The 27,489-nt window shown below is 40.4% G+C and overlaps 1 protein-coding gene across 1 annotated transcript in view; it reads right to left on the bottom strand.

Moving 5' to 3' along the window:
* Positions 1 to 27,256, bottom strand: part of LRP12 (LDL receptor related protein 12) — a 52,692-nt gene extending 25,436 nt beyond the window's left edge. The window contains exon 1 of the mRNA XM_054193155.1: positions 26,889 to 27,256. Coding sequence (XP_054049130.1) covers positions 26,889 to 26,967 — 79 coding nt within the window. The 5' untranslated portion in view covers positions 26,968 to 27,256. The remainder of the gene's footprint in view (positions 1 to 26,888) is intronic.
* Positions 27,257 to 27,489: the final 233 nt, after the last annotated feature.

The raw sequence follows: 27,489 nt of genomic DNA, 5'->3' as shown, positions 1-27,489 counted from the left end.
GATAACAGATCATTAACTTCCATTAAGATACAAGAACATCATTATCTTTGAAATTTCTGTTAGTCTATTTAATACAGCACAGTATGAGTATATTAAAAAAAAAAAAATTCTTATGTCACCAGTAAGCTTTCATATTTCTTGATGTTTAAAGAAATATTTACTACTCATTCCCATTTCAACCTTAAGTTTTAAGCTGAAACAGGTGCCACCTAACAAAATGACACAGAATTTGTCCACATCAGTTACAGGAGCTGGGTAAGTCTGTGTGACAGCACAGCGCTGGAAGACACACACTGAGAAGCTCTAGCATGAATCCATTCTGCCTGTGAGAAACCACGTTTGTTTTTCAAAAGCTAACATCTTCTATCAATTTTTTTTTTGGGGGGTGACTTCTTAAAAAAAAAAAAAAAATCACTTGTGTAACCGGGGCTATACCCATCTCCTTCATATCCTTTTGTAAATACTTGTGACAAATGGACCACTTAAAATAAACAGAAATGTTCATCAACTTTAGTCCTGCAGCTTAAGATACAGTCAGCAACTGCATTTAAGTTAAAAAAAAAATTCAAATGGACAAGGCATTTAGTATGTTTTTTTCTAAAAAAAAAAATAATAATCAAAATATAACCTTTGGTAAATATGATATGAGGTATGTTAAATTACTGGTAACCTTTAGGTTAAACAAAAGTATAGAAAATACTTTTAATGGCTTCCTATTTAAGTGCACATGAGGTTTTTGCCACCACTCTTGGTAATATCTCTAAAGGTTCCTTGACTGCAATAAAAAAAATAAACAAAATCAGACAATTGGTTATTAAATGAGTTTAGAGTGTGTTTACAGCATGGAACAAACTCCAATTTCTGAAGTGCCTTTCTGTCTTGAATAACTTTAAAGATCTCTTAAATGTTAGAAGTAGGTTACAGTCAAAGTTGGTCTCTGATTCTCAGAGACTCATCCACAAAATTTAATTTTATTTTCACAGCACAAAGCCAGTCCCTTTGACCTTTGTCAGTTTTTTTTCTATCCCACTCAAATCCTCCAGGTTGAGATGCTGTCTTGTTTTAGAAAGAGACAACAAGTAGTTCCACAAACACTTGAATTAATTCCTTTTGATTTGTGTCTCACAGCTGACTGACCACAAAAGTGGGCAAAACGACACTAGGTTTGCCTTCAGGTTTTCCAGCAGTTGGGGCATTTCTCCCCTATCAGTCTATATGAAACTGTGTTAAACACCTCCCACTCCACCCTGAAAAACCCAGGACCCTCACAACATCACTTCTGAGCATCCTGGTCCCACAGCCATGAGCCCTGTACTCCTACACTGAGTCTGGAGAGGAGAACAAAACTATGCGGAAGATAAAAACCATAGCCCTGGAAGGTGTTCAATTCACTGACATCTTCTGAGTTTCATCAGAGATAAGAAAATAAACACAGGCCAGGGGTGTGGGGCTGGCAATGAGGAAAATGTGGCAGCAGCAAATGCTCCAACCAAACTGCAGAGGAAAACTGTAAGGGGAAACTGTGGAAAAAACAATGCTTTCACATTTGAAAAACATGACATGTTTGGAAAAAATAAATGCCAAGTTCTATATGTTTGAAACTCAGAGAGTGACGGTGCTGCTTGGACTAAGGTGGAGGCTAACCACAATGCCTTCATTTTGGGATGTTCCCCCCTACATCCCTCCTTCCCCACAGCCTATGCAGCACAGCTCGCTCTCGAAATGGGACCACTGTCAGACCCAAAGCATTATCTGCGTATAACTTCAGAGCATAAAACTAAGCCCACAGTCCGGAAGTGAGCTTCTCCTTTAAATTTCACTCAAATTCATGCCGTTTTCAAAAAGCATAGCCAAACAGACAACCCCCCAATAACTAAGTGTCCCTTTTAGTCAAAACATTCAGATTAAACAAGACAAGCTTCTGTATTCCAGATACATGAACTTGCAGGTTTCAGACAAAGAACAAGAAGTTCATCTAAATACTGATATATTTGAGATAGCAAACAACGACTCTTAAATGAAAACCCCATTTAAATTTCAATTTGAGTAAAACTAGCAATATGAGCGCACAGTGAAGTGACGCATACTGTAAAAGTGCACCCAGAAAGTTTGGTACAGGCGACTTTGTCCACCGTGATTGTAAAATTCTATACTTAAGTTTGGAAGAACATCATGAATCTTGGGACTCAGTTAAATACAGACTGTGTTTTACAGAGAAATTAACTTGACTGTTGAAATGAAAAATGAAAAGAGAAAAAAAAATCCATAGTTGCAAATGTCACATTTAAGTTACCTTTATTTCTGGTGTTAGACCAAGTAGTTACTGTCTATAAATAAGTCATGCACACGTATCTCCATTGAAGCTTAATTCTTCTATATCAAGATTAACAGGCAAAATACAACCCCCCCTATAAACAGAACTGTATAAATTGAGGAACTGCTGCACCTGAATGCTTACGAAGAGAGCGCTTTTTCTAAACTACCTTGAGCTACAAGGTACTGTGGTGCATAACAAATGCTACATAAGCAGACTGGGCAGGATATTTCTCTTAAACCACAATTATCAGGGACAAGAGATCAACACCACTTCCTGTATATCATGTGTTTCCAAACACCCTTTATCACAGTACATGTTCAACTTGCTCTAGAGAATGCACTTCATGACCAAACTTCCTTTCTTCATCCTACTCAAAATTCCTGCCCGCTCTATACCCTACAAAGACCAAGCCTAACTTGTTTACACTGCCTCTTGGCAGCTGAAGTTACCTTGCCTTTATCTTCACCAAATTTTGCATCTAACTGACCAAGTGTGGATGATGCCACCAAAATGAGAACCTTACTATCCATTCCATGAACAGTTTGGTGCTGCTTTGCATATCACCCCACTAAAAAGCCACTTAGCAATGGTCCTATGATGCCCTAGTCCAAAAATAGCAACAAACTCCTTGATCTAGAGATACGGGAGCTGGAAACATCCATGATGCCTCTGTAATATTCCAGAACGCTTCTTGGAAGCGACCCCTTTGGCTAGCACATTTTGTGACAGCCCCAGCCAGCAGCCATCCCACCCCCTCACCCTGCAAATATCTAAGCACAGTTGTGCAGAAACCAGCTCCACCTGAAGACGCCGTGTCTCAGGCTGAGCCAGGGTCACGCTCGTCTGCCAAGTCTGTGGGAGAAGAATGCAAAGGCAACTGCCCACTCCTCATACCCACAATTAATCTACGGTTGAATGTTACAGCTCAGAGCAGAGCATGGGGGCCACCAACAGAAAAAACAAGCACCTCCTCCAGATAAACCAGATGATCTTTAAAGGTCCCTTCCAACTCAAACCATTCTATGACAAAAACATTTGTTCAGTATGTAACCCAAAATACTATACTGAGTTATTTACACATAGGTCACATGCAGTTAATGAGCCAAAAAAATTAGGTAGGATCCTCCTCAGTCTTTTGTCTCATCATTTATAACCTTCTCGTCTCATCATTTATAACCTCCTCGTCTCCTGAACAATTTTGCACCCGTATTTGTTAAACTACTGTGCATTTAGAACTGAACGCATTAGCTGCAGGGATTTAATGCTGTAACAGCAGCAGAGAGCTAGATATCCATAGGTAAGTGGCCACACTGCTGCCAAACTCTCCTGTACTACAGAAGGAGTAGTACACAGTATGCGACTGAGAAAAAAAATCACCTTCTATGATTTCAAATGAACATGAGGGTACAAAAGGGACTAGACTTGTTTTTTCATCCTTTATAACCTAGAAAAGTCTATGAGAGTATGGTTTCTCCTGTACTTTCTCTTTCATCTGTGCAAAATGTGTTCTTCTACCACTGCTAAACCAGATTACAGAAATTCAGACTTTGCCTCAGAAGACAGGAACAGAGCTACATGTACAACTTCAACATTACCAGACAAGGAACTGAAAGTGGAGCAAACAGATATTAAAAAAAAAAAAAAAAAAAAAGAGAGAGAGACAGTCTAAGCATTTGAAACTTACCCTCCCAGAACAGTTCGCGAAATAAACAGTGTTATTGCTACAGGGAAATTAAGGTGCGGCAGAGCTGAGAGTACACAGTCCACTGAAGCCAGGCAACATTTGTTATGTCTCTATATTCAGTAACAAAGGGAAGCAGCAGTGCCATTCCCAGATTCCTACAGAAACCAGTCACAGCCTTTACAGGTGACACCATATTATTACTTCCTGCCTTCTAATGGCTTAGTTTGCAATCACTGCATCCTTTTGATTAGAGATATGCATGAAATCAAATTAACACATCGGTCTTAATATGCCTTTGGACTAACTACTCAAGATACGATTCATGATCCACAGCCATCTCATATTTTCATGTCTTTATTGTTCTTTTTTATATAGTGCATCTTTGACCAGAAGTTTTTTGTCCCACACCCAACTGCTCCTTACTTTCATGACAAAGGGCAATACCAGCTTTTGCATAAGTTCATATATTTCACGACAAAGGCAATTAAAAAAGCATCGTGAGAAGTGACAGTATTGACTTTTAGGCATTACTTGATCAATACTCTCCAGTTTAGGTGTAGAATTTTTGCCAGAGTTATGACAAATTTTGTATTATTTATTTTTAAAGCAATAGTTTGGTATTAACTAGTTACGTGCAGTTCCTTTCCATACTTCAAAAGGGTTAAGTACTGGAGTCATAGGAGTTTCAGGTGGTCGTTTGTAAAACCGTTAAGCTGTGCAGCAAGATGTAAATTATCTTTCAGGTAAGGGAAGGAATAAACAACCATTTCTTTTACTCTGAAATTATACATGCAATAGACAGAAACATTGAGAGAAAGCCTTACTGTCGTGCAGACATCAGTCAGAATTCTCTACTAAAGGCAAGCTGAGCAACAGAGTGACAAGATTTATTCCAAATCCCTATAATAGAAGAACATCTGCTACAATGAAGATACAGTAAATATATCTAAAATTTCAAACAGTGAAAGCTAACGTTCACGCAAAATAAGAAAGTGTTGTGTACTCAAATACTACAATGGCATAGTTAATTTCTTTAATTAAAGAAAGAATAAAAATGACTAACAGATGAAACCATACTGAAATAGTGGCCTATTTAAATATGTTTATGATACAAAAGCAGGAAATAAGCACATAAAATTTCACTGTAAAAACACATAAAGCAAAGAAATTCTTCACTCTACTCAATGCTGCTATTTTATGTAGTACCATTTTTATTTTAGACCAACTGTGATGTAGGTTTATTTAGAAAACTAAGACAATTAGAGAATCAATTCTGCAATGGAATTCTTTATGTAGGTTTAGATCTTTATTTTTTACTTCTTACAACAACCAAAATACCTACCATTTTGTGCTTAGAAAATTATTTCTTGGGTATAAAACAATAAAAAAAGTGACGAAAGCGAGCACTATATACTTAAAATCTGTCATCCAATATTGCATTTTTCTACCACCCCCTCATTCTTATACTGTCTTCTCCTCCTCACAGAGAGTACTTTAAGTGACAAGTAGCTGCATGATACTTTTGAAAAACAGGTCCTTATTCATCTCTTGGTGAATAAGAATGTCATGAAGTTTCCAAATCTACATTCACTGTACAGAGCTTAAAGCCAAAGTTAATCAGTACTTGAGTGAGCAGCACATCCCTTCATTACTATAGTCTTGATAACACTGACTTAAAAATCTCCCAAGAAAAATATTCTACTTTTTTCACATTCTTTAGCATTGTAACTTTATTCCCACACACCAAAAAAAGTCTGTGTTTTTTCTTCAAAAACTGTCTATTAAAACAGGTACTCCAAAAATCAGAAGTTTACTACATAAATAAATGCTTTGAATTTGAATAATATATAATGATTAGGTCATAACAGAACTACTAACTTCTCTGCCAAAACACTAACTATCCTTAATTCCTGATAATTTTATGGTGCTAAATGGGGATTTGTTTACATTAGTATTTTATTTCAGATAAGGAGCATGCTTCCGAATCTCCTGATCTGCTCCGCTTTATGTGGTTTGGTTCACGTTATACTGTGCCCTTGGAACCATCAAACTGGACTCCTTTTAGATGACACTCATCTGGAAGACATGCTCCTACCAGTAATAGCTACTCACTCCTCTGGACCATGCTAGAGCTAGTCCAAAGAAAAACCTTCAAAAATCTTCACAGCGCAAATGTTACATCTTCAGCCTAACTTGTTTTAGTTCACAAATCCACACCTGCCAGGCTGTGGGATGTGCCGATGCAGAGACACCCCCCGCTACCCAACGTCTCAAGTATGCTCTGCCCACCGGCAGCTCCAGTGATGCCAGGGAGGCTCCACCTCAACTTCAGGCACATGTTATTCACAAATATTACACCAATTGTGAATGCTGTTGCAACACACAAAAGAAAATTTACAAAATTTCATATAAACCATAATGAGATGCTAGCATAACGAAATCCAACATAGATGCTGCCAGCCAGATGATGCTGGAGCACCCAAACACAGCCCCCGGCACCACTGGGATACATCAAGCAAACATTTGGAAGATGCTGCAGTCTACAGCGTGAGCTCTGGCATTCCTGCTCTATAGGTGTGGGTTCTCAGCCACTTTCCACTCTTCCCTGGATAGGAAGGGACAGCTCTTCGTTATTGCCAATCAGACAGACAAAGCAACCAGCGGTTCTGTACTTGGCTGCGTTTAATGCAGCACAAACCTCTTTTTTTGTGGGTAGGACAGGAGAGACTCTCATGAGAGAGAACAGGAAGCACTTTTGAAAGAGATCTTGAAACACCAAATCAGCAAAATAACCAGAGGTTCCTTTATCCTAGGTTGCAAAAGAGAAGCTAGAGTAGTAACTATAGCAACTCTGATTTAATGTTGCAGGTGGAAAAAAAAACATCTGGTCACACCCATAAATCCCATAAGACAATTTTTAATTGAGTATATTGTCACTAAAATACAAAATTTTAAATTATTAAAATAACTTGACTTAAGGATTTTTGTGTGAAAGTTTCAGCAAAAAAACAGTTAAAGCTTCTCAGTTGTAGTTTAAGAAGGTGGGGACGGAAAAGAACCTGGCTTTTTTTTTTATTCTCTCTCAAAAATTCCACAAACTATTTATAGACAGCTCTAATATACTTGGCAGCAGGCAGTGGAAATTGGAAATCTAGCAGAGACACTGGCTCAGCTTCAACAAGATTCCTGATTTTAAGCACATAAGTAGCTCTATTCATGTCAAACCATATACTTCTGCCCAGCCAGGTATAAAGGAAATTACTTGTCTGACCAATGCCTACGAGTTGTAAAGTTGTACGTGTCCTCAGGTGGTAATCTAGCACAGCATTTTGGATTAGACAGAGTATAAAAAAAAAACCAGATTACTAAAACCAATTAAACAGTTCAAACAGTGAATACAGACTTCTAAATTACAGCTAAATCTCAAGTAACTTTAAAAAAAAAAAAAAAGATAAGCAAAGGAAAAAGTATACCAGAAACTAGGGCGGGGAGGGAGGGAAGCAAAAGCAACTATACTGCCTACCCACCCTTAAATGAACTACCTCCTTTATAAGGCTTAGGTGCCTATTCTTAACTGATTAGACCCTATCATGAATGCAAACCTAACAATTTGCCCTCCTGTTTGAAAACATTCCACTGCTGTATTACTTACAAGCCTAGAAAAAGTCAAAGTCAAAGTTGCTAGCTATTTTAAACAGCTATGTTTAAAATAATAAAACTCAATTATTTTAACAAAGGACTGCTCAGAGCCTTTGTACATGTCCAACCACAGTAACTATTCTTTTCTTCTGAAATTCCATTTCAGATACTAAAAGTATTTCACATTTGAGAAGTGCCAGACTAGGGGAAAATTTCGATGTGTGGGCTGTGGAGCGCTCATACAGTAGGGGGAAGAGCATTTCAGATTTGATTCATATTCTTCACGTGCTTCATACTTTCATCTACTACAGTTTCTGTAAATCACTGTTGCGGTAACAAACATGGTTTTGTTTTTGCTCCATGCAGGTTTAGACTGATTTCCCATCTTAATTCCTTATAAATACAGCAACAAATGGCACTAGGCAGAAGTCTACATATAGCTGGCATATTATAGCTAAAAAAAACCCACCACCAAACCAAAACCAAACGTTTACAGTCAACCAGAAGATTTCAGGCCTCTATCAGAAGTTAGACAGTAAAAGCAGGGCTTCAGTTCATACGTTCTTATGATACAATACTGCTGGTTATCCTGTCTTCTTCAATGATTTGATTCCATTCCATTTTGAAAAAGTGCTATCAGAAGAAACAAAATCATTATTCATAAACTAGTAACTGCAGCCATCATAAATCTATTATAAGCTTGCAGAAATGAAAATATTATCTGCTATAACCCCATGAATCCCTACCAGGAACCCTCAAAACATCCAAGCTTCTCATTCCAAATGATAGCATGACTCAGAATTACAACTAATTTTTTTCCAAAAATGACTTAAGTAGTGTAGGAGTATTTGATATTGGGGGGTGGGGGAGAATCACGAGGATTTTTTAAAAAAAGGAAAACACTGCTCCACTGCTGCATCTTTATTACAGAGCCTACATCTCATGTGACCAACAACTCAAAAGAGAAAAGAAAAACAGCAGTCATATTGGAAAGGAAAAAAATAATATATTAAAAAAAATAATCATCACCTAAGACACATCCAGAGAACAATGGTTTCAAAACCCAGAAAGATCGTTGCAGTCATAAAATAAAATCACAAAAACTATTTATTTTAAGTTTTTATTCAACAGATGGGCTAAGATGTTACATTCAGGCAGGAATCAAGGAAGAAATTTCATATTTCTGACAGGAGCAAAAGCAGGGGGTTGAGAAATCTAAACATAATTTCCAGATTTGCTATATTCTTTCTGATACATTGGCCTAAGCAAACCAGGGAATACTGGAATCAAGAGTATACACCCACTGAGCTTCAACTCTGCCTTCCTGAAGGTAACAGCAATAAATTAGAACTAACTGCAAAGCATCCCAGCTGCATTCACTGTGATGACATAACTGAACTGAAAACAAGCCATTTACTGGAAAAGGTGGTGAAGCGGCAGTATATTTACATACACATTTTGCACATACATCAAATATAAAAATCATAAAAGCACAGCATGTTTATTGCATCTAGGAAAAATATCCTCATTTGAAAGATAAAACTGTGTTTTCTTCTCTTCTCACTACTTATTACTAGAAATAAAACTTTGATTTTGACAACCTTTTATACTCTTAAATGTGTTTTGGTTTCTTTCTGATAGAATTAAAAAGCACTGCAGAGTTCCCAAGAAAGCTTGTTTGCTTAAATTTACAAGAAAAGTTCACAGAAACCACAGACCATGCAAATACTTGTGCAGACTTGTTTATGCAAAGTCTGGCAACTGGAGCTTTTAGACCCCTAGCACCTATTCAGACTGAAACTGAACTTACACGAAATGTCACGCAGTCTGCCCAGCTATCCTCCAGTAATACAGGACAGAGTCTCTGTCCCTTATTAATGCTTCACTGAACTAATTAAAGTGTAGAAGTAACCTCCACAGTGTTAACTCAGCACGCCATCCTTCATATGGACTGCAACGGCACAGTAAAAAGAGCTGCCAAAGGAGGGAAGAGCTCCCAAGGCAACGTACTTCTTGCCGGTGCCTTCAACATCCGTAAAATGATGCTTTTTGTTAATCTCGTGCAAACACCCATGTGCAAAATTAATTTCATTATTTATTACGAATAATTTGATCTGCTCTAGTTACAGCAGACAGAAGCAGAGATGTCACTGAGTTGAGCGAAGCACCACATGTAGATGCTTCCATTCTCAGTATTAAAAAGACATTCAATCCACATAGCTCTTTCTCTACTGTTATTTGTCGGCTTCAAAATTTCTATCACTACGATAGCAAAGACTATTAATTAGCTATACTAATTTTCTAGACTTGCCTAAACTATGCTGTTTATTAAATACCCTCAGGACCTAGGAAGAAGAAGAGATGAACTTGCTATAGCTTGCCAGTCATAACATACCGCATTCCTCAAACTACACTGTGAATTGCTTCTATTCAAAAAAGACAGACATTCATAGAAGACAGATTGCCTGCAAGATACAAAATTGATTTTACTTAGATTAATAACTTATTTAATTAAGAATCAGGTCTTAAAATAGCCACGGCATACTCCTGGTACAAACACGTGTGCACACACACTTGCATGAGTATGCTCAGCACCCATGTAAGAATTCTGTGCATGGCAGCCTTGCTACTTTCACATTCTTTTGTTCAAACAATTTAGTTTCATCAAAGCAAACAAATGATAAGGGAAATATCCAGTAAAATTTATAATCCAGTAAAACTTATTTTCTCTCCAGTGTTTTACCCAAGACCTGGGTACACTTCAGGAAGATTCTGCTACAGCTACTGCCTGACTCAAGTCATTGATTCTAAAATAGGAAACTTTAGGAAGTTCCATGGATATTTTTAAAGTCTAGAAGTAATCTATATATGTGTATATATATATAATTAAAAACCAATAGACAAACAGGTGTAAATCTCTAAGACCCAAACTGGTATTTCTTTCCTTCTCTTTGGAAAGCAGATCTCTTCTTTTTTGTTTTCCCCTTCCATGTTATCTGCTATTAATCCCGTGATTCTTGTCCTGCAAGAATGATGCTGGTGCTGTACCTCGCACTTTAGCATAAGTATACCTGTAGAAGAGTTTAACACTTTTTATTTCAAACACTACACAGTGTCTTAAAAATAAATTTGCAAAAAGTTTAGAGTCTTCTTTATTTGGCTCATGGTATCTGTAAAACACAGTAACATGCTACTGCGTTTTTTCATAAAAGCACAAATAACTTTCATCATGATTATAGCTTTATTGTGTCAGGATCCGTACAAACGAGAAAAACAACTCTTGCTCCAGAGCTCACTGTGAAAACTGCATGTTACATTTTTATCAGGTAAAGGAAAGGACAGTAAAAAAGCACAACACATAAAACCACTGGAAATCCCAACACACCAGATACCAAAACATCATCAAATGGCAATGCTTTATAGGAACGACAGCAGAGTCAAGAGGGTTCGAGGAAAGCAAATATGACGCCTTTGGGTTTCCCATGGACAGATCTACCCAGGACCCAGGTGGTGGGAAGCACAAGGGAAAGAATGGCTGAACTTGAGTAATGTTAATAAGTGATAAAGCTATCAGTACTAAAGAACCACTGCAGACAAACTGGATAGTAAAACCAAGTGAAACAGAACTCTGACTTACAGCTATCCTGTGCTAACGACTCCTCATTGTGCCTCACCTTGCCTCTCTCCCCTTAATCACTCAGAACAAAGTTCAAAATTCTGAACACCAAAGGTGGAAACTTCAGGAAGCATTTGGGAAACTCTGAATTACATTAATTATGCTGGAGATAGTTATAAAGACAGAAGAGCTTATGTGAAAACAGCTGCAAAACAATAACGGCAATATGGAGACAGTAAACACTGCCACCTTTATATGCAATGAAAAGAAGCCCACGTCTGACAGCCAGAATACTTCTTTTCACATTCCACAGTACTGCAGGGTACTGGAGCCTCTTGCCATGGGGATTCTCAGTAGTTAGAGCAGACAAACACAATCTTCTACTATCAGGAACTAGAAACAAGGGTGTTGGATATTATTACAACTCCACAACTGCAAAATAAAGCAAAGAAATCCTTTCTGTACAGTTGAATAAGCATTTCATTTTACATCCCGTTTAGGCAGCTGCAATTCAGCAGAGTACAGCACACTTTCAAGATAGCCATAGTATAGGTAACATTAGTCAAAGAGGGCAGAATAAAGTTTGCTTCAAAACACTTAAGTATATAATTTCCCTACTGCCAAACTATATCCCTGAGACACACAAATGACGATCAGAAAGCTTTAAATGTGTTAAAGTAGACACACAGCTAATTTACTACATGGATTCTGGTTTTGGCTTTTTGCAAGGGGAGTGTTTGTTACAGAAATTAAGAGATCACAGTGATTTGTAGATGCCATAGTATCCAATAAAGGCTGTTTGTATGACCCTAAATGCACTCTCTGTGCCTACTCTCAATAGAGTTAGTAAGAAAGTCTCACATTGTACAGGTCACAAAATCCCAAGTTCTACTACATTACAGTAGCTCTAAGCTTGTGTCATGGTATGGGCTGGGATAGCCACTAAAGAGAAGCATACTTCAGCTTTATCTCACTTTCACTTGTAGCATGGAATTTGCACTCCATCCTGCTTAGCTTCTCAAACATGCACAGGTACTCCCACCCTGACCCTCTGTCCACCACATACATGTACCCCAGGGCAGCAGAATCATCATTTCATTTGGAGCACTTTGCAAGAAATTGGAAGTGCCTACAAAATTCATGATACATGCCTTATTTGTTTATCTCAGCGCCAAATAATCCCAAATACGGTGTCTCATTGCACTTGAAACCTTCATGTCTCAGATGTAAATTCATAGCAACTCAAAAGAGCAGATTTCCAAGAAGCTAGATGCCTGAAATAGGCACATTTACAAGTGTGAACTGGCCCATTGGCTTCCACCTAATGCTACCACCTCAATGGAAAAACTATGGAGATGAACAACAAAGAAATAAACTGCCCCCCTTTCACCAAAAGACAGCCATACTGTACCATCCCTCTCAGCTTCACCAGGGCCAGCATGGGGCTGCCCATTTCCAATACCCCTCTTCTCTGGCTTACCCACACGCCAATCCCACCAGCAGAACTAGGACGGGGGTTCATACAGGCAGGTGCTCCCCAACGTCTCCAGATCCTGGGATGTTCACCAAGAAAACACAGAGGCCCCCCCGCTGCAGTATGCTGCAAAACCTTACCAAACCACCAGTTTCCCCAGGGAGGCAAAAGCAGGTAGCCATGAGTGAATGCGTACACACAAACACACAGAGGGCTCTCTCCAGGACAGAGTTCCTATGGCAAAAGCAAAACAGGAAGAGAGGTTTAAACATAATGAGTGGAATGAATACCTTGGAGAAGAGAATGTGATCAAACAGGTATTTCCAAAATCCTTATCACCATTTACCTTGACAGTCATATTTATAATTATCTTCCAGTATGCTATCCCTACACTTGTACATCTTCTCTCCACTTTTGCCTTGACACAAGCTCTTCCAGCTCTTCTCATCTATCCCTTTCTTGACCAAAAAACATACCACACACACTTACATGAGCCATCAACTTCCTTCCTGAGAACAGTTTTAACAACTAACTACTTCTTCTGCACTCAGACTTCCTAAAAAAACTTATTAAATATATGGAATACTATACCAAAGCGTGTTTTTGACTCTTCCTCTGAGGAAATCTCTGCCGAGAGTCATTCAGATAAACACCAGATGGCTGAAGGTCAAGTTACATAAATACTGCCCACCCCTTTGTCCAGCCAGTTCACCACCCGATACTCCAAAAGCCACTTCAGTTGTTTAGTTTGCACATATTCACTTTTATCCGGCAATCTGAATATCAACTTGAGCCTAGTTTCCCATGGATCACACAGCATAAAAGCAGTTGTGCACATCTGTACATTCCTCACAGCTTCCAAATACTTCTATTTCTACCACATTGGCAGAAGAGTAATAGTCCCGAAAATCCAGTTAATTAGCATTACAAGAAAAACAATTATACATTTTCACTTGTATTCCAACATAAAGTTTGTGAAGTTTCTTGTTGCTAAATGTAAGAATTTCCACACGAAATGATAAAAAATGTTCTACCTGTCTGCTTCCAATAGAAGATAGCTGGTCTGAAGGAGCTCTTTAAGTGGCAGTAGCAGATCATCACTCAACCTTTTAAAGCAGTCTGCACCCATTCACTTTAAGAAACAACAGCTGAAATATACAATGGACTGTGTTTCTTATGAGCAGAAGAGGATTGGCATTTTGAGGATGAGAGCAGTTACTTGGTAATCACATTTGTAAAACCAGACAAGGACAGGAGTTGGAGCTTTAAATAAAGTACAACAGAGGCATTGCTCTTTAAGTAGCCTATTTCCAGTTCCACAATGAAAACTCAGCAACTGCATCTTTCCCAAAAGGGTGCTGTTTGCACTTAAATACTTTAGGACCACTCTTCCTCCTTTATCTTCCCGAAGGGACAGACTAGTCTGCCTACACCAAGAATTGAGACGTCTCAGAAGAGCAGTTCAGATCAGCAAGTCACATTCCTGTCGCCTCTCATCCTTTTAACAAGCCTGCCTTTTCCCACACTGAGTCTGCCTTAAATTAAGCCAAACCAAGACTCCCCACTTCATACTCACACACAAAATCAGTGTAAGACCAGAACTGTGGACTAACAAACTACTCATGCACAATCACGGAGCAGGTATTTATGTCCTGTGCTTCAGCTTCTACCCTGCAAACAACAATACGTTACAGTGTGAGGGGTTATTAGTCTACCTTAAAAAAAACCTCAGATAAAGAGCTTTTAGGCAACTACACAAAAAATATTTTAAAGGAAAAGTGTTAATTGAAGGTTTGTTTCCAAGCATGCCACATCAGCAAAACACTGTAAATCTACATGTGAGTTAAGTTTATAGTATTCTTTTGGTATTTTAAGAAGAAAGCTCAGTACCAGCAAGTCACCACTTGATACTCAAGCGTTCTTTTACTTCCTATGTGGCATTTCTTTGTAACAGTCAACTAGGGAAAGAAACTCAAACGGCAGCTATTCGCTGGGACACTCAGATTCAACCTGTGTATCAACGAAACAAAATGATTTTTTTGAAGAAAGGGATGAAGAATGCTTTGGAAATATAGCTATGTGAAAAATATACTAGTTTTTATATTAATACCATTTACCAAACTTGACAGGCAGTTGTATTCTTTGGGATGTAGCTTCTTTTCAATTTGCATGAAAAGCATTGTTACACTTGTGCATTGATGAAAGCAGATTACATCCCTTACAACTCCTTACTGGCAGCTCTGCCTAATGAATAATAATAATAAGCCACAGTTTAAGGGCATTGGTTTTGCCGTGTCTTGGCTATTCAAAAAAGGAAGAGGATAGGAAAAGGATATCACTACAAGAGGTACAAGTTCTGGGAAATAAATATAAAGGAAGTTTGGAATATTTCATGGTATCTGAGTTTTCCATTCCTCATCTTTTATCGATAGTATATACATACACCACTTTCTAAAATTAGGAAGTACTTTCAAGTTGATATAGATTGCAAAACTGAAAAGCAAGGCTTATTTGTGATAAAGTAGATACTGTGAAGACTGAATACTTGCAAATTTTTGCACTGTTTATACTTCATCACTGATTGTTATCCATTTGACTATTTACTTGATCTTCCATTCTGGATCATCTGCAGAAGTACTCAGAGGCTCAGCATTGACATTACAAGACAACTTTTACATGGATTCAGTCATTACCAGTGTTGGGGCACCAAGACAACATGATTTCTCAAGAGATCTACGTATTCGCTCTTGTATTATTTTAGCCAGTTCAGGCCACAGAAGGTAACCATTAGGCCTGCTGCAGCTAAAAGTGATGGTACAGATGACATTCCTGTTGGGCTTTGTCCTCTCAAAGCAAAACAAATTATATAGGTTTCTAATGTGGACCACCTACAACAGAGATAAATGTCCTACAATAATCCCGGGTGGGTAAAATTTTCAAATGCAGCTTTTTATAAAGATAATTTTGAACTAATAAACACACCACTGAAAGTTCTAAGGTCTAAAGTTAATTTCATTGCTTGTAATTATCAAACTGCAGGTAACAATTTTACTACCTTTTTTAAAAGCAGCTCATTTTGATTTGACTTCGATCTTATTGATGCCAGCAGTAAAATCTAAACTGATCACAACAGAGCACAGCAAAGTCAAGGCTGAGCGTGGATTAAAATTCCACACCCTCCCCCTTCCAAATATGTACATATGTATTCAAAGCAAGCATAGGACTTAGTAGTACTTACACAAAATCATACACAAGTTGGAAAACCAAAGATTTATCTTGATTTTGTGAACTTCTGCTAACACAAAATTATGGATGAAGTCGATGACTAACTTCACTAAGGATGGGCTATGGCAACAGTCAACAGAATAGGAGACAATCTGAAGCACAAGGAAAGTTCGTCTTGGCTAAGAAACAAAGTCATAGGTTAATGACAGAGCCTGCCCTACACAAATATGCAAATACTAGCTGTTGAGAAGTTTAACTGAAAAACACAGTATTTGGTAATATTTTTTTTTTTTTTTTTAAATAATTGTGACCATGCTACAACAGGGAATGCTTCACTCTATACTGCTACGGAAAGGCTTTAAGGTTCAAATAGCTATGGGTTTCCTTTTTAAGGAACGTAGCTTGAAGAGGGAAACAGGTAAATTAGGCTTCAACGCACTAATTCAGCTGTAAAATTAAGGGCAAAAAATAACATATACAGGCAGATATTCCACTCTATTAAAAGCCAACCTGCTAACAAAATTCAGCACTTGCTCCTACACCCTTTTTAAAGGGAGGCACTGAATTTTAAAATAGCAAAAAATGTGACATAGCATGGTGACAAGTACAAGATCAATGTCAGACATAATGCCTCCATGTTCGAATTTCTATTTATCTGCTTTTATATCATGAAGTATATCGTTCATTTAAGTACACATCCTTCCTGTTTAATAGCAGATTTCCAGATATAGGGGAAAAAAGCAGACCCAGGACAATGGAACCCCATAAACTGCAAAACACATACTCTGATTACATGTCTAAATAAATTAAAATATCTTCAGACACTTGAAAAATACACCAAAGTACACAGTATTTCAGTACAAGCATGAAAGAGTTGCTTAGTGAGAGTCCGATGCCATGATCCTTACATTCATAGCAATAATTTATAAATCATGCTCGACAACTCACAAGTTTAAAGCTAGTTCAGACCTTCCCATCAGAGTAACTCATCTCCCTTGAAAAAACCTGTTCAATGTGATCATTTTACTTGAATAACACACCCACACCCGAGAAACTGTGCATGCTTATTTCAAATTAGGTGCTTTGAGCACTTTATTGGCTCCCAAACGTGCAGTATGGTCAGCAAGCAGGATCTCAAATTAAAAATTTAAATTCAGCTTTATTGTGGTCATTAATCATTTCTGAAAGCTATTGCATTTTATGCCAAATTCCTTCATGTTCAATGCTCTAAACGGCTAAATCCAGAGTGCAGATCCACCTCCTGTGTAAAGCCACAAACTAGGGACAGTTCCAGAAAACTGGTGAAAGAGGTTCAAACATAGACTTACTCATTTGAGTCCCACATACATCTTCCTGGCCCCCATGCTTTAAATTAACATCTTAAGACGGATGTACAGCTGAGTATTTCATGATACTCATTCCAAAAATTCGCTATCAAGCACTACTAGAACTTTCTGTTAGGAGTGTGGAGAGGGGTCTCATTTCCCCAGCCGTGACCTTCAACTTTTCTCTCTGGGCAGCTCTGTCTTGCAAGGGAGTCACCTCTGGGAGATGCCATTGCATAGGACAGTTTGCAGCACTGCTCCTCCTCCTAATCTACACATTCAGAACACAGGATCTCTTATTCCTGGAAAACTCCTCACGGACCCCAAAGGCACCAATCACAAGCCGTGTGGCTCCAACAGATAGTGGGGAAGGCAGACTGTGCTCCTCACTGAGGCAAGAGGATAAAGATATAGTCCTTCTCCCAAGCCTTATTCATATACAGTGTAAAGGCAAAAGGGCTGTACATGCAAATTAATGTCCCAGATTACCACAATGGATGAAGAAAAACAGAAAGGTAGTACTGGGGACCTGAAAAAGAACAGTAACATTATCACTCAGCTTTAGTATATTGGATTGCCATTTACATGAGAACTGTGATACCACTGAACGTTTGTTACAGTGTGCACACATGACAGACACAACAGAGAACTTGAAATCAGGGACTGGAGGGAGACAAGCTAAGCAACACCTAGGCAACAGGCACTGGAAACAGCATTAGCTGGATCAGCAGCAACAGGGAGGTCAGTGGTAACCGGACTCTAGAAACACACAGCTCCCAGGCACATCCAGCAGTAACGCTGCTAAAAAGCACACAATTGCCAAATGCCAGTATCAGCCAGAAAGAGGAACACACAGCAGGGTCACAAAAAAGGATGTTTCAAAACATTGACGAAAGCCATACACTGAGTTACAAAATGCTCAAACACCTCTGTTTTTTCATCTACTTATTTTCTAAAGCACAGGTGAAATGCAAGAACCTAATGTTTCTGTAACATCCCCCTGCCTGAGAACACTTGGAAGGCCTGAGAGCGACACCTCATGCAATTCCTGAGCTCCGCCTGCACTCAAACCCCTTTCCTTGCTTGCTGATAACTCATAAGAGTAACCTCTTAGACTAATTAGATGCTCACTCAGCCACCATAACACCCCTTAAAATAAAAGGGGGCTGGTTCCCTTCCTCCCTTCCACTTGCACAGCCTCAAACAGTAGCTGCTCTCCCAGACAGCCTGCCTTCCTCTTTCACACTGAAGAACAGTTCTGCCACCTTTAGCTGCAAACGTGCCTTCCCGAGACGTCCCAATCTTTCCCTCCCTTGCCATCCCAGCTCTCCAGTCTTCATCAATATCTCTAACCACAGACACTAACTGAGCTTTAGCCATGGAACTGGTTGCTCTTTCAGTACCTTTAGATAGGAAACATGAACAATGGAAGGTCCATCCCACTCAGTACTTCCAGTTGCAGGTGTCTGTGATCAAGAGAGATGTGACTGATGATTTTATTATTCATCTTCCTGACTCACCAATAGGCGTCTCTTTCAGAATATTTAAACTGATGTTTACATCACAGAGAGGAGAAATGTTCCATCTCCATACTTTTAAAAAAATATCAACTGTGGAAAAAATGAAATATGAACTCTCTCAAGTCCAGTTACAAGTATTTCCATAGGGTTTAGACACGCATTTTGAGTTAAATCCCTGTGTGCTCTCTCTGAGCACTTCTTTAGAAGAGAGCAAATGGAAAAATAGAATTGCTTAGCAGTACAAAGAGCAGACTGGAGTAAATACAACAATATTATGAATAAAACAGCACATTAATTAGGACTCTAGTATCATTCTATCTTTGGAAATTACTCTGTTGAGCTCTATGTGCAAGAAAAAAGGAGAGGAGGGTTAAAGCCTGCTCTTAAAACCATGCGATAAGAGGAACACTTATATATATGGACTTGTTTACTGCATGTGACCTATTCATTATCTGGCTCAGTCCCAGTTACTACAATATCCCTAAATGAAGCTTTTACTTTCTATTACTTGAGATACTCAAAATACAATTTCATAGAAGGAAAACACCCTATCAGGATATACTAATTCATTGTACAAATACACTTTGTAAAGTGCGGGGAAAAAAGGCAGTAACCAAAAAGTCTTATGAGAATTCACATACAACTAAAAATCTAGAAGCCAGAGCACATAAATGGAAGCGGATGCCTTTCCTCTACAAGACACAGCAACAAGACCTCCATTTTCTGTTCTAAACTGCTCACCTTCAGTTACTAAAAAGTTCTTTCTAAAGGAGCAGTTCCTTAAATGAGTAAGATCGCGGCATTTTTAAGAGACATTGACTAGAACAAACTTATTACTAGTAACACTGTATAAATTAGAGGGAAAAAATTCCTTTTTTTTTTTTTCACCCCCCATGTAAGAACTGCTTTCACAATCCGTACTTTCAGAGGGACCTATCTATGCCTCCCCATAGGTTCAGACAAAGCTGAGTAATAAAACCAAGTTACAGCAGCCTCTCCTAACTCTTAAATACAAGCAACTTCATTATAAGCTTCCACCACATGCCAAAGTGTGCTCACGCTGCTTGTTAGAGGATCACTCTACTGTTTTCTGGCTGCAACTGACTTAAAAAGTCTGCTCAGATTACCCAGAGTCAGTCCCAGGGGCTTCCACTTAGCAGAGGAAACGTCTCAGAGTTTAAGGGAAAGGTAGTCATGAATTAAAGACACACAATCGCATGGGTGAAAACATGCAGTTCACAGCCTAATACACAGTTCAGGCGTACTTTCCACTTACTGAGAAACAGAACTAGTTCACTTTCATTGCTTTGTGGAAAATTCATAGTTCACTAAGACCGAGCAAGTTCAGCTCTCTCGCACATCAAAAATTACACAACCAACTAAAGGTATTTGGGAAAGTACTAACAAGTCACAAGATGCTTAAATGAAAAGAGAGATCATCTCATGATAACTCAAGCTACTAAACCAAACGTTTTTGGGTTTGTGTGACTTCCACCCGCCCCCCCACCTTCAAAATATGGTCTACTTGTTAACTTTCCTAAATTTCTGGGGGCTCTTATTCTTGCTTGCTAACTTACTTTTGATCCAGTAACCAATAAGTCAGGGGTGTGTGGAATTCTAAACTTTTTTTTTTTTTCTGACTAGTTTCAGAAAGTTGTTCCTTGCAAAATAGACAAGAAAGTTACACAGGAATTCCCTCATAACCTAAAATTCAGAGTGTCAAACAGAATAGCAGGTGGGGGAAAAAACAACTAGCAGACAGCTACTAAACATGCTTGCTTTGCTAAAAAGATATCAACATCTTAACAATGTAGCAAAAGTTATAATATATCCAAATTTAAAGTATCTGTTCAGAGAAACAAGTCAGAACTACAATTTCGAATAGTGCTTTTGAAAGTATTTGCATTGATCTGTCAGTTATGCTAAATTTAGTAGTTTAAACCTAGATACTCACAAGAATCCATACTACATATTTCAATGCAACTGTAAACATTTATGTAATAAAGCATTATTAAAGTAACAACTGCAACAAAAAATCAAGAGTAGAAAACAAAAAAAATGTAGTCTGAACAACACAATTCTTCGGAGTGTGTTATCATATCATAGGCAGAATCATTGAATAGTTTGGGTTGGAAGGGACCTTTAAAGGTCTCCTAGTCCAACCCCCCCGCACTGAGCAGGGACACCTTCAACTAGATCAGGTTGCTCAGAGCCCCGTCCAACCTGGCCTTGAACGTTTCCAGGGATGGGGCATCTACCACCTCTCTGGGCAACCTGTTACACTATTTCATTACCCCATTGTAAAAAAATTTCTTCCTTATATCTAGTCTAAGTCTTCCCTCTTCTAGTTTAAAGCCATTACCCCTTGTGCTATTGCAACAGGCCCTGATCAAGAGTCCCTTCCCCAGCTTTCCTGTAGGCCGCCTTCAGATACTGGAAGGCTGCTATAAGGTCTCCCCAGAGCCTTCTCTTCTCCAGGCTGAACAACCCCAAGTCTCTCAGCCTGTCCTCAGAGGAGAGGTGCTCCGGACCCCTATCATTTTTGTGTTCCTCCTCTGGACTCTCTCGAACAGGTCCATGTCTGAGTCCTGTGCTGCGGGTAGCAGAGCTGGACGCAGTACTCCAGGTGGGGTCTCACCAGCATGGAGTAGAGGGGCAGAACCACCTCCCTTAACCTGCTAGCCATGCTTATTTTGATGCAGCCCAGGATGCAGCTGGCTTTCTGTGCTGCAAGTGCATGTTGCTGGGTCATGTCCCACAGTACCCCCAAATATAGCCAGCTATAAACCACTTGGAGCATTTATTTCTACTGAGAGGTAAACACAGGAACTCAGATCTACAACCAGCTTCCACAGTATCCAATGCAATTGGTACCCAGTGTTTTCTTACAACCATGTGTACTAATCTTGCCAACCGACACCTCAGTAATAATGGTACTGCAAAACGTTACAGCTAGTAATTCTAAAATGCATACAAGCAAAAAAAAAAAATCCCAGGTTGTTGACAAATTACACTCTTTGAATTAATGCCTAGCTAGATATCTCAGCCGTTCCAGTATTTAACATCATCATTAAATATCTGGGAAAATATAAATGGAACGCTAAAACTGGAAAATGCAGAGACATCTAGGAAAGCAAAACCACACTATTTATACAGTACAAACAGTACTCATGAATTTTTAAAAAACTGTAAGGAAATTAGGGTATTATACTTAACAAGTATGAAAACAATGTCTATAGCTTGGGAACTGAGGCATATCATAACAGATAAACGATGTGTAGAGGGATGTACCTAACATACAAAAGATACTAGGTGTAAAAAATTTGAGACTGTTAACAAACCGCAAGACTGATCATAATTGCAACTTTTAGCCAGGACAAATGTAAACAATATATTTAGGGCTTAGTTGACAATAATACCCACACAATTTACATCTAGTTGACACTAAAATAGGAGTGACTAAAGCAAAGGAGTCAAACTGATTCACCTGTAGGGCCCTTCCAACACTAACCCAGCAGAGCTCTTCCTTTCCTAGCAATGACAGAAGCAGCCAAAAAAGCCATGCTAATTATATGCTTTGCTCTGATGACAGGAATGGAGTCAGGTGGCTTCTGTCCTGATTCTGGTTCCAAGTACCTCTCTGCTCTTCCTCTGGCTGATGATGTTCTCATTTAGTGCATAGTAACAATCACACCAACTACCTTAGATTAAATTTTCAAACTCTTTTTGCTACGAGGTTGTCTAGGATGTGGTTTTTTTCTTCTCCCCTCAAATGAACACTGCTTTAAGTATTGTCCATGTGACCTCATAGATATTTGACTACAGACCTAACTGTGGCTCTGAACAGCCAGCTGAATATGTACGTACTCGCACAACTTGACATAACATCAACTTTTTGGACAATATAAATTTCTATGGCATTAAAATTAGGACATTTTCACTTCAAGGACTACAAAACCATTCTAATAAATTAAATGCAACACTTTTGCCAATAATACAATTTACAGTTTTGCAAAATATATCTGTTCAGTATATAACAAAAGTATCACTAAAGAATGACGTTCAAGAGTTTAAGGTACAATAATTTATTAAGCCAAGACATTCCTTTAGGACAGTCTGTTCTGGCTTTATAGTTCAATTTCTTTAGAAAATTAAATAAAGTCACTGGCTGGCAGACTTTTATTTGCTTACATGATTCAGGCTATTCTTTCAAACAAGGTGAACGAACCAGAAGAACTATTCATTCTTCCTCATACCATCATTAACAAACTGACACGCAAGTAAAATTTGGGTCCTGAGCAGTGAACTTTTATGACTTTTTACCTGCCTTATCTTAAACCCAAATGAAAATGAATTATACATATAGTCTCATTGTAATCTCAAGCAACATTTGTACCACAGAAATCTGGAATGGTTCTAACCCAAAACTAAGTGTTTTAAAGCTTATATAAGAAATGTAATATATCTTTCTTCAATGGGCCAGAATAATGTCAATAGCAGTAGTAACATACAACATTGTTTCACCTACAATTTTTGTGAATAATAATTTTCTGACCTCTGCTAATGTTTCTCAGTCATTGGTTCTTCAAGAAGTACTCACTGAAGTCAAACCCACCCTGGAGACAAGGAGAATTAAGACTGATCTCTGTCTGCTCCAACTTCTACCTTCAAACTGCTTTAGTCTTCCTGTCCTACTACTGTAAATATTTTTCTTTGACACTCATTACATCTGGTGAAGCCAGAAGCAGGGAAGTTTACCTACTTTACTACTGCATTGACTACTACCGACTGTACAGAACACTATAAAAGTTCCCTGTAGTCTTCTGTTCAGTGGGACAGAAATTCAAAACAATATATTGGGGCGACAAGTATAGTTAAGACTGTAAAAAAATTCAACTTTCCAGAACTCTGAAGAAGCCAAGTACCCATGCTTCTGGACTCCGTCCCAAAGGAAAGCATGTCCTAGCCTTTGCTCTGCACCACCGCAGAGACTTTTCATAACTCAACCTCTGCTCTGGAACACCAATCCCTCCCAAATTGGTCCTGAAAATGCTGCATCACAGCACCAGTAAGATACAAACCATCATCCAGCCAAGGGTTAAATAAAAATAAAACAAAATGGTAACATTAGGAATTCAGTCCTCTAATCTAAGTTTGTGTTTTAATAAGAAAACAAGTAAGATTCATTTGACATCCAGTTGATCAATCATCAAGCTTTGGCTTGAAAAATACTGCCCACAAGAACAGGACCAATTACTCAAACTACTTCTTTCCCCTAAAGAAACTGCCTTGCACCACATATGGTTCTGTTTTGAACTTAGATAACAGTCAGGTACTTTGAGATATGCAGAAATGTCTTCATATTTGTCCCAGTAACAACCATGCCAGGATTACACAGAGACACATACAATTAATTATTCCTTGGATATAAAACTCTCAAGCCAACAGGAAGGCCAAACATATTAAAAACAAATACCATTGCCCAACACCCCACCAAGTTAAAATTCTCGTTACTCTGTGCTATTCCAATATTTCGCTCATCAGTATTCCTCCTTCTCAAATTTTTATAATTATAGTCATCATCAGCAGGAAGGTTTGAAAAATTCACTAACCACAGGGAAACAGAGAAACATTCTCTGGAGAGCTCAATGCCCACATATCAACCTTGGTGAATTTAGTACTTTAATTAGTGGAAAATTCTAGATATTATAGCTCTGCAACTGCATAATGGAAAGCGAGCAAAGTGATGCACTACTGCTTTTCCAAGCGTGCGTTTGCCTTGAGCACCGCCTACCGCATTCAAGGCCTTAACACGCAGTAACAAAATGGTATCTACAAGGCTCTGCTCAGAATCAACATCACCGTCCAAAGCTCTGCTGTCAGCAGTGCCTTGATCAAATTCATGTCGGTATTAGTTTAATTTGGAAGAGCTAGAAGTAGTTGTATAGGAAGGCAAAATGCTTTAATAGGGAACAGTTCCCACTCCCACTTCCTTCTCCCAAAAGAAACAAACAGGAGAAACCAAATGATGGCTTAAGAAAGGGCTACACTACACAGCAAATGCTCACTTTCATTCTGGATGCTCTAGCCTGGGGAGGAGAAAGTTCTTCTCCTTTGAGCAGTGAAACTAGTCAGATCTTCAGACATCTGTAATAAAAATTGTTAAGAGAAACTAATCCCTCATGAGGATAAGGCAGCACACTGATCAAAATCGGAAGCACCTTCTCTTTCCAGGCAGTGGCGATAACGGATGGTGATGTGTTTCTCAGCAAGGCAAAAAGAAACTTATGGAGCCTTCATTCATGGTTGAACTTTAGAAAGCCTCGATTAAACGTCTATAAAAAGTGTTACTCAGCAAGAATTTTATTTGGTTGTTTTTTCTCTCACTAATTATTATGCTTGTGGTTTAAATTTTTATAGCGGAAATGCTGACTGTACTGCCTAAGCTAGAGCATCACAGTCCAAATCTATCTACTGAAGTCAGGGTGATGAAGTATATCACAACAATTATAATTTTTACTTTTTATTTCAATTCTGTCAAGAGCATAATAAACAAATACAGAGTTTGTTAAAAATCTTCGTACAGAAGTTAAATTTCTCAAGTACATTAAGTATACAAACATTAAGGACAGCTTAATATATCCAGACTTGAGATTTACCAGTTCCTGCTCTACCATAAATAAGGCAACTCCTTTCCAGTTGTGCTTTTCACTTCAGCTTCTGACATATCAAATTTTTAATATAGATATTAAAACGCTTTTCCTTGACTTGGTGTGCATTTAAAAGATTGGTCAGTACCTTGCTTAGCTCATGCAAGTAGGCTCCGTGAAAAATTAACTTATAGCAGTGTAACTATTCTGTTACAGGCACTGGCATAACTGTAGCTCTGTTTGAAGAAGCCTACCTTACTTCTACTCACATAAACGCGAAAGGGCAAATGTTCTTACAAATTTACGTGGTACATCTACACTTAAGAGCTTGCACTGATCGCGGCACCGACAAGCCTGAAGTATCTTGATGTTCCAGACTCAAGCTTGTTTTGCTAAACAGCAAAAGAGATTGCAATTCCATATGCTCAATCAAAGCACCTACTTGAGGAACTGCTAAGCCAGGGCCCCCGCTGCTGTCCCCCTCGCAGCAAGGCACATGCCCAGCGCCGTGCCAAAGGCTGCGCCCGGCGTCGGGGCCCCACGGACACAACCTACGCTCGAGTTCCTAAAACAAACACAACTCCCTGAGAAAACATGTGACAACTCTCATCGTCAAGTATCTGCGTTTTGATCTATTACCGCGTATTACCGGGCCACTTGCATACCGTAAAAGCCGACATAAGCACATTCCCCAGCGCATTTACACAGGTATTCTTCATTAGCAGTTCTGTTTAAAGATGGGTTCATAACCACAAGTGAAATGCCACTCGGGCACGAACTGAAAGCAGGCTGAGAAGAAGCAAAGGTCCCTGGAAGGGCTTCAAGGCCTGTGCTGATGTGTCACCAACTCGTCGCACAGCGCCAGCCCCCCCGTACCCCCCCCCCCAGGTCCCCGCAGCCCCTCGGCGCTCCCAGGGGCTCCTCCCGGCCCCTGCAGCCCGGCCGGACGCGGGACATGTCCCAGGCATCCCAGTGATCCACAGACAGCGATTATTCGTGACTCAGAGAATTTGGGGCCGGTTTGTTTGCGCGGCCCCACGCCAACTCCGGAGTTCCCGGCAACGCACATCTGCCGGAGCGAGAGCCGAGGGTGGCCGGGCCAAATGCCAGCCGCAGTTTTAAGGACTTCCCTGAGGAGATTTCCGCCCACCCCCACAGAGAGGGGGAAAAAAAAAGCCCGGAACGAGTGCGGGCGCAGCCGAGCTCGGAGGGGAGGACGGGGCTGGGGGCGGGGGACGCCCGCAGGGCCGCCGCGGGTGGGGAACGCGGCGGCGGTCCCGGGAGGCGCCAGGGCCCGGGGCGGGCCGAGGGACCCCGCCGCCGGCGGCCGGCCGGGAGAAAGGCCGCTTTGTTCCCCCTCCCCCGCGGCGGGCGGCCGCCTCCCGGCCGGGCAGAGGCAGGCGGAGGGGTGGCGTCACCCCCCCCAACCAGTACCTACCGCAGCAGGAGACGACGAGGAGCAGGAGCTGCGCTGACCTCCAAGCCGGGGAGCCTTCTGCGCTCCCCCAAGGGGCCATAACACCAGCCCGAAGGGAGGCGACGAGGAGCCGGACTTGCCACCGCCGCGCCCCCGACACGGAGCCGGGAGCCGCCGCAAGAGGGGCCGGCCGGCCGCGCCTCGCCCCCTCGCCCACCGGAGCTGCGGCCTCGGGGAGCGCTAGCGGCCCGCACACCCGCGCCTCATCCGCCCGCTCCTCCGCGGAGCCATGGGCCACCTCCGCCGGCCTCGGCCTCCTTCCCCTCGCGCCGCGCCGCTTCCTCCTCCCCGGCTGGGCTCCGCCGCGGCTGCGCACTGGCGACCCGAGCGCATGGAGTCGCTGCCGGCAGCCGCGGGCCGGGCCGGCGAGCGGGGCGGAGCAGCGGCCCCCAGACGGCGGGGGAGGGCCCGGGCCGCCACGCTCCGGCGCGGCACCGCCCCGCCGCCGCCTCCTTCCTCCTCCTCCTCCTCCTCCTCCTCCGTCGCCAGGTTTCGGCCCGCCCTTGGCAGCGCTCCGCCCGCCCCGTCCCGGCAGCCGCCGCCGCCGCCGTCCCCCCCTCAG

This window comes from Rissa tridactyla, chromosome 2, assembly GCF_028500815.1.
Source record: "Rissa tridactyla isolate bRisTri1 chromosome 2, bRisTri1.patW.cur.20221130, whole genome shotgun sequence".
NCBI classification, from domain to species: Eukaryota; Metazoa; Chordata; class Aves; order Charadriiformes; family Laridae; genus Rissa; species Rissa tridactyla.
The sequence above is the reverse complement of the archived record's forward strand: the minus strand, read 5'-3'. Positions and strand labels throughout refer to the sequence as shown.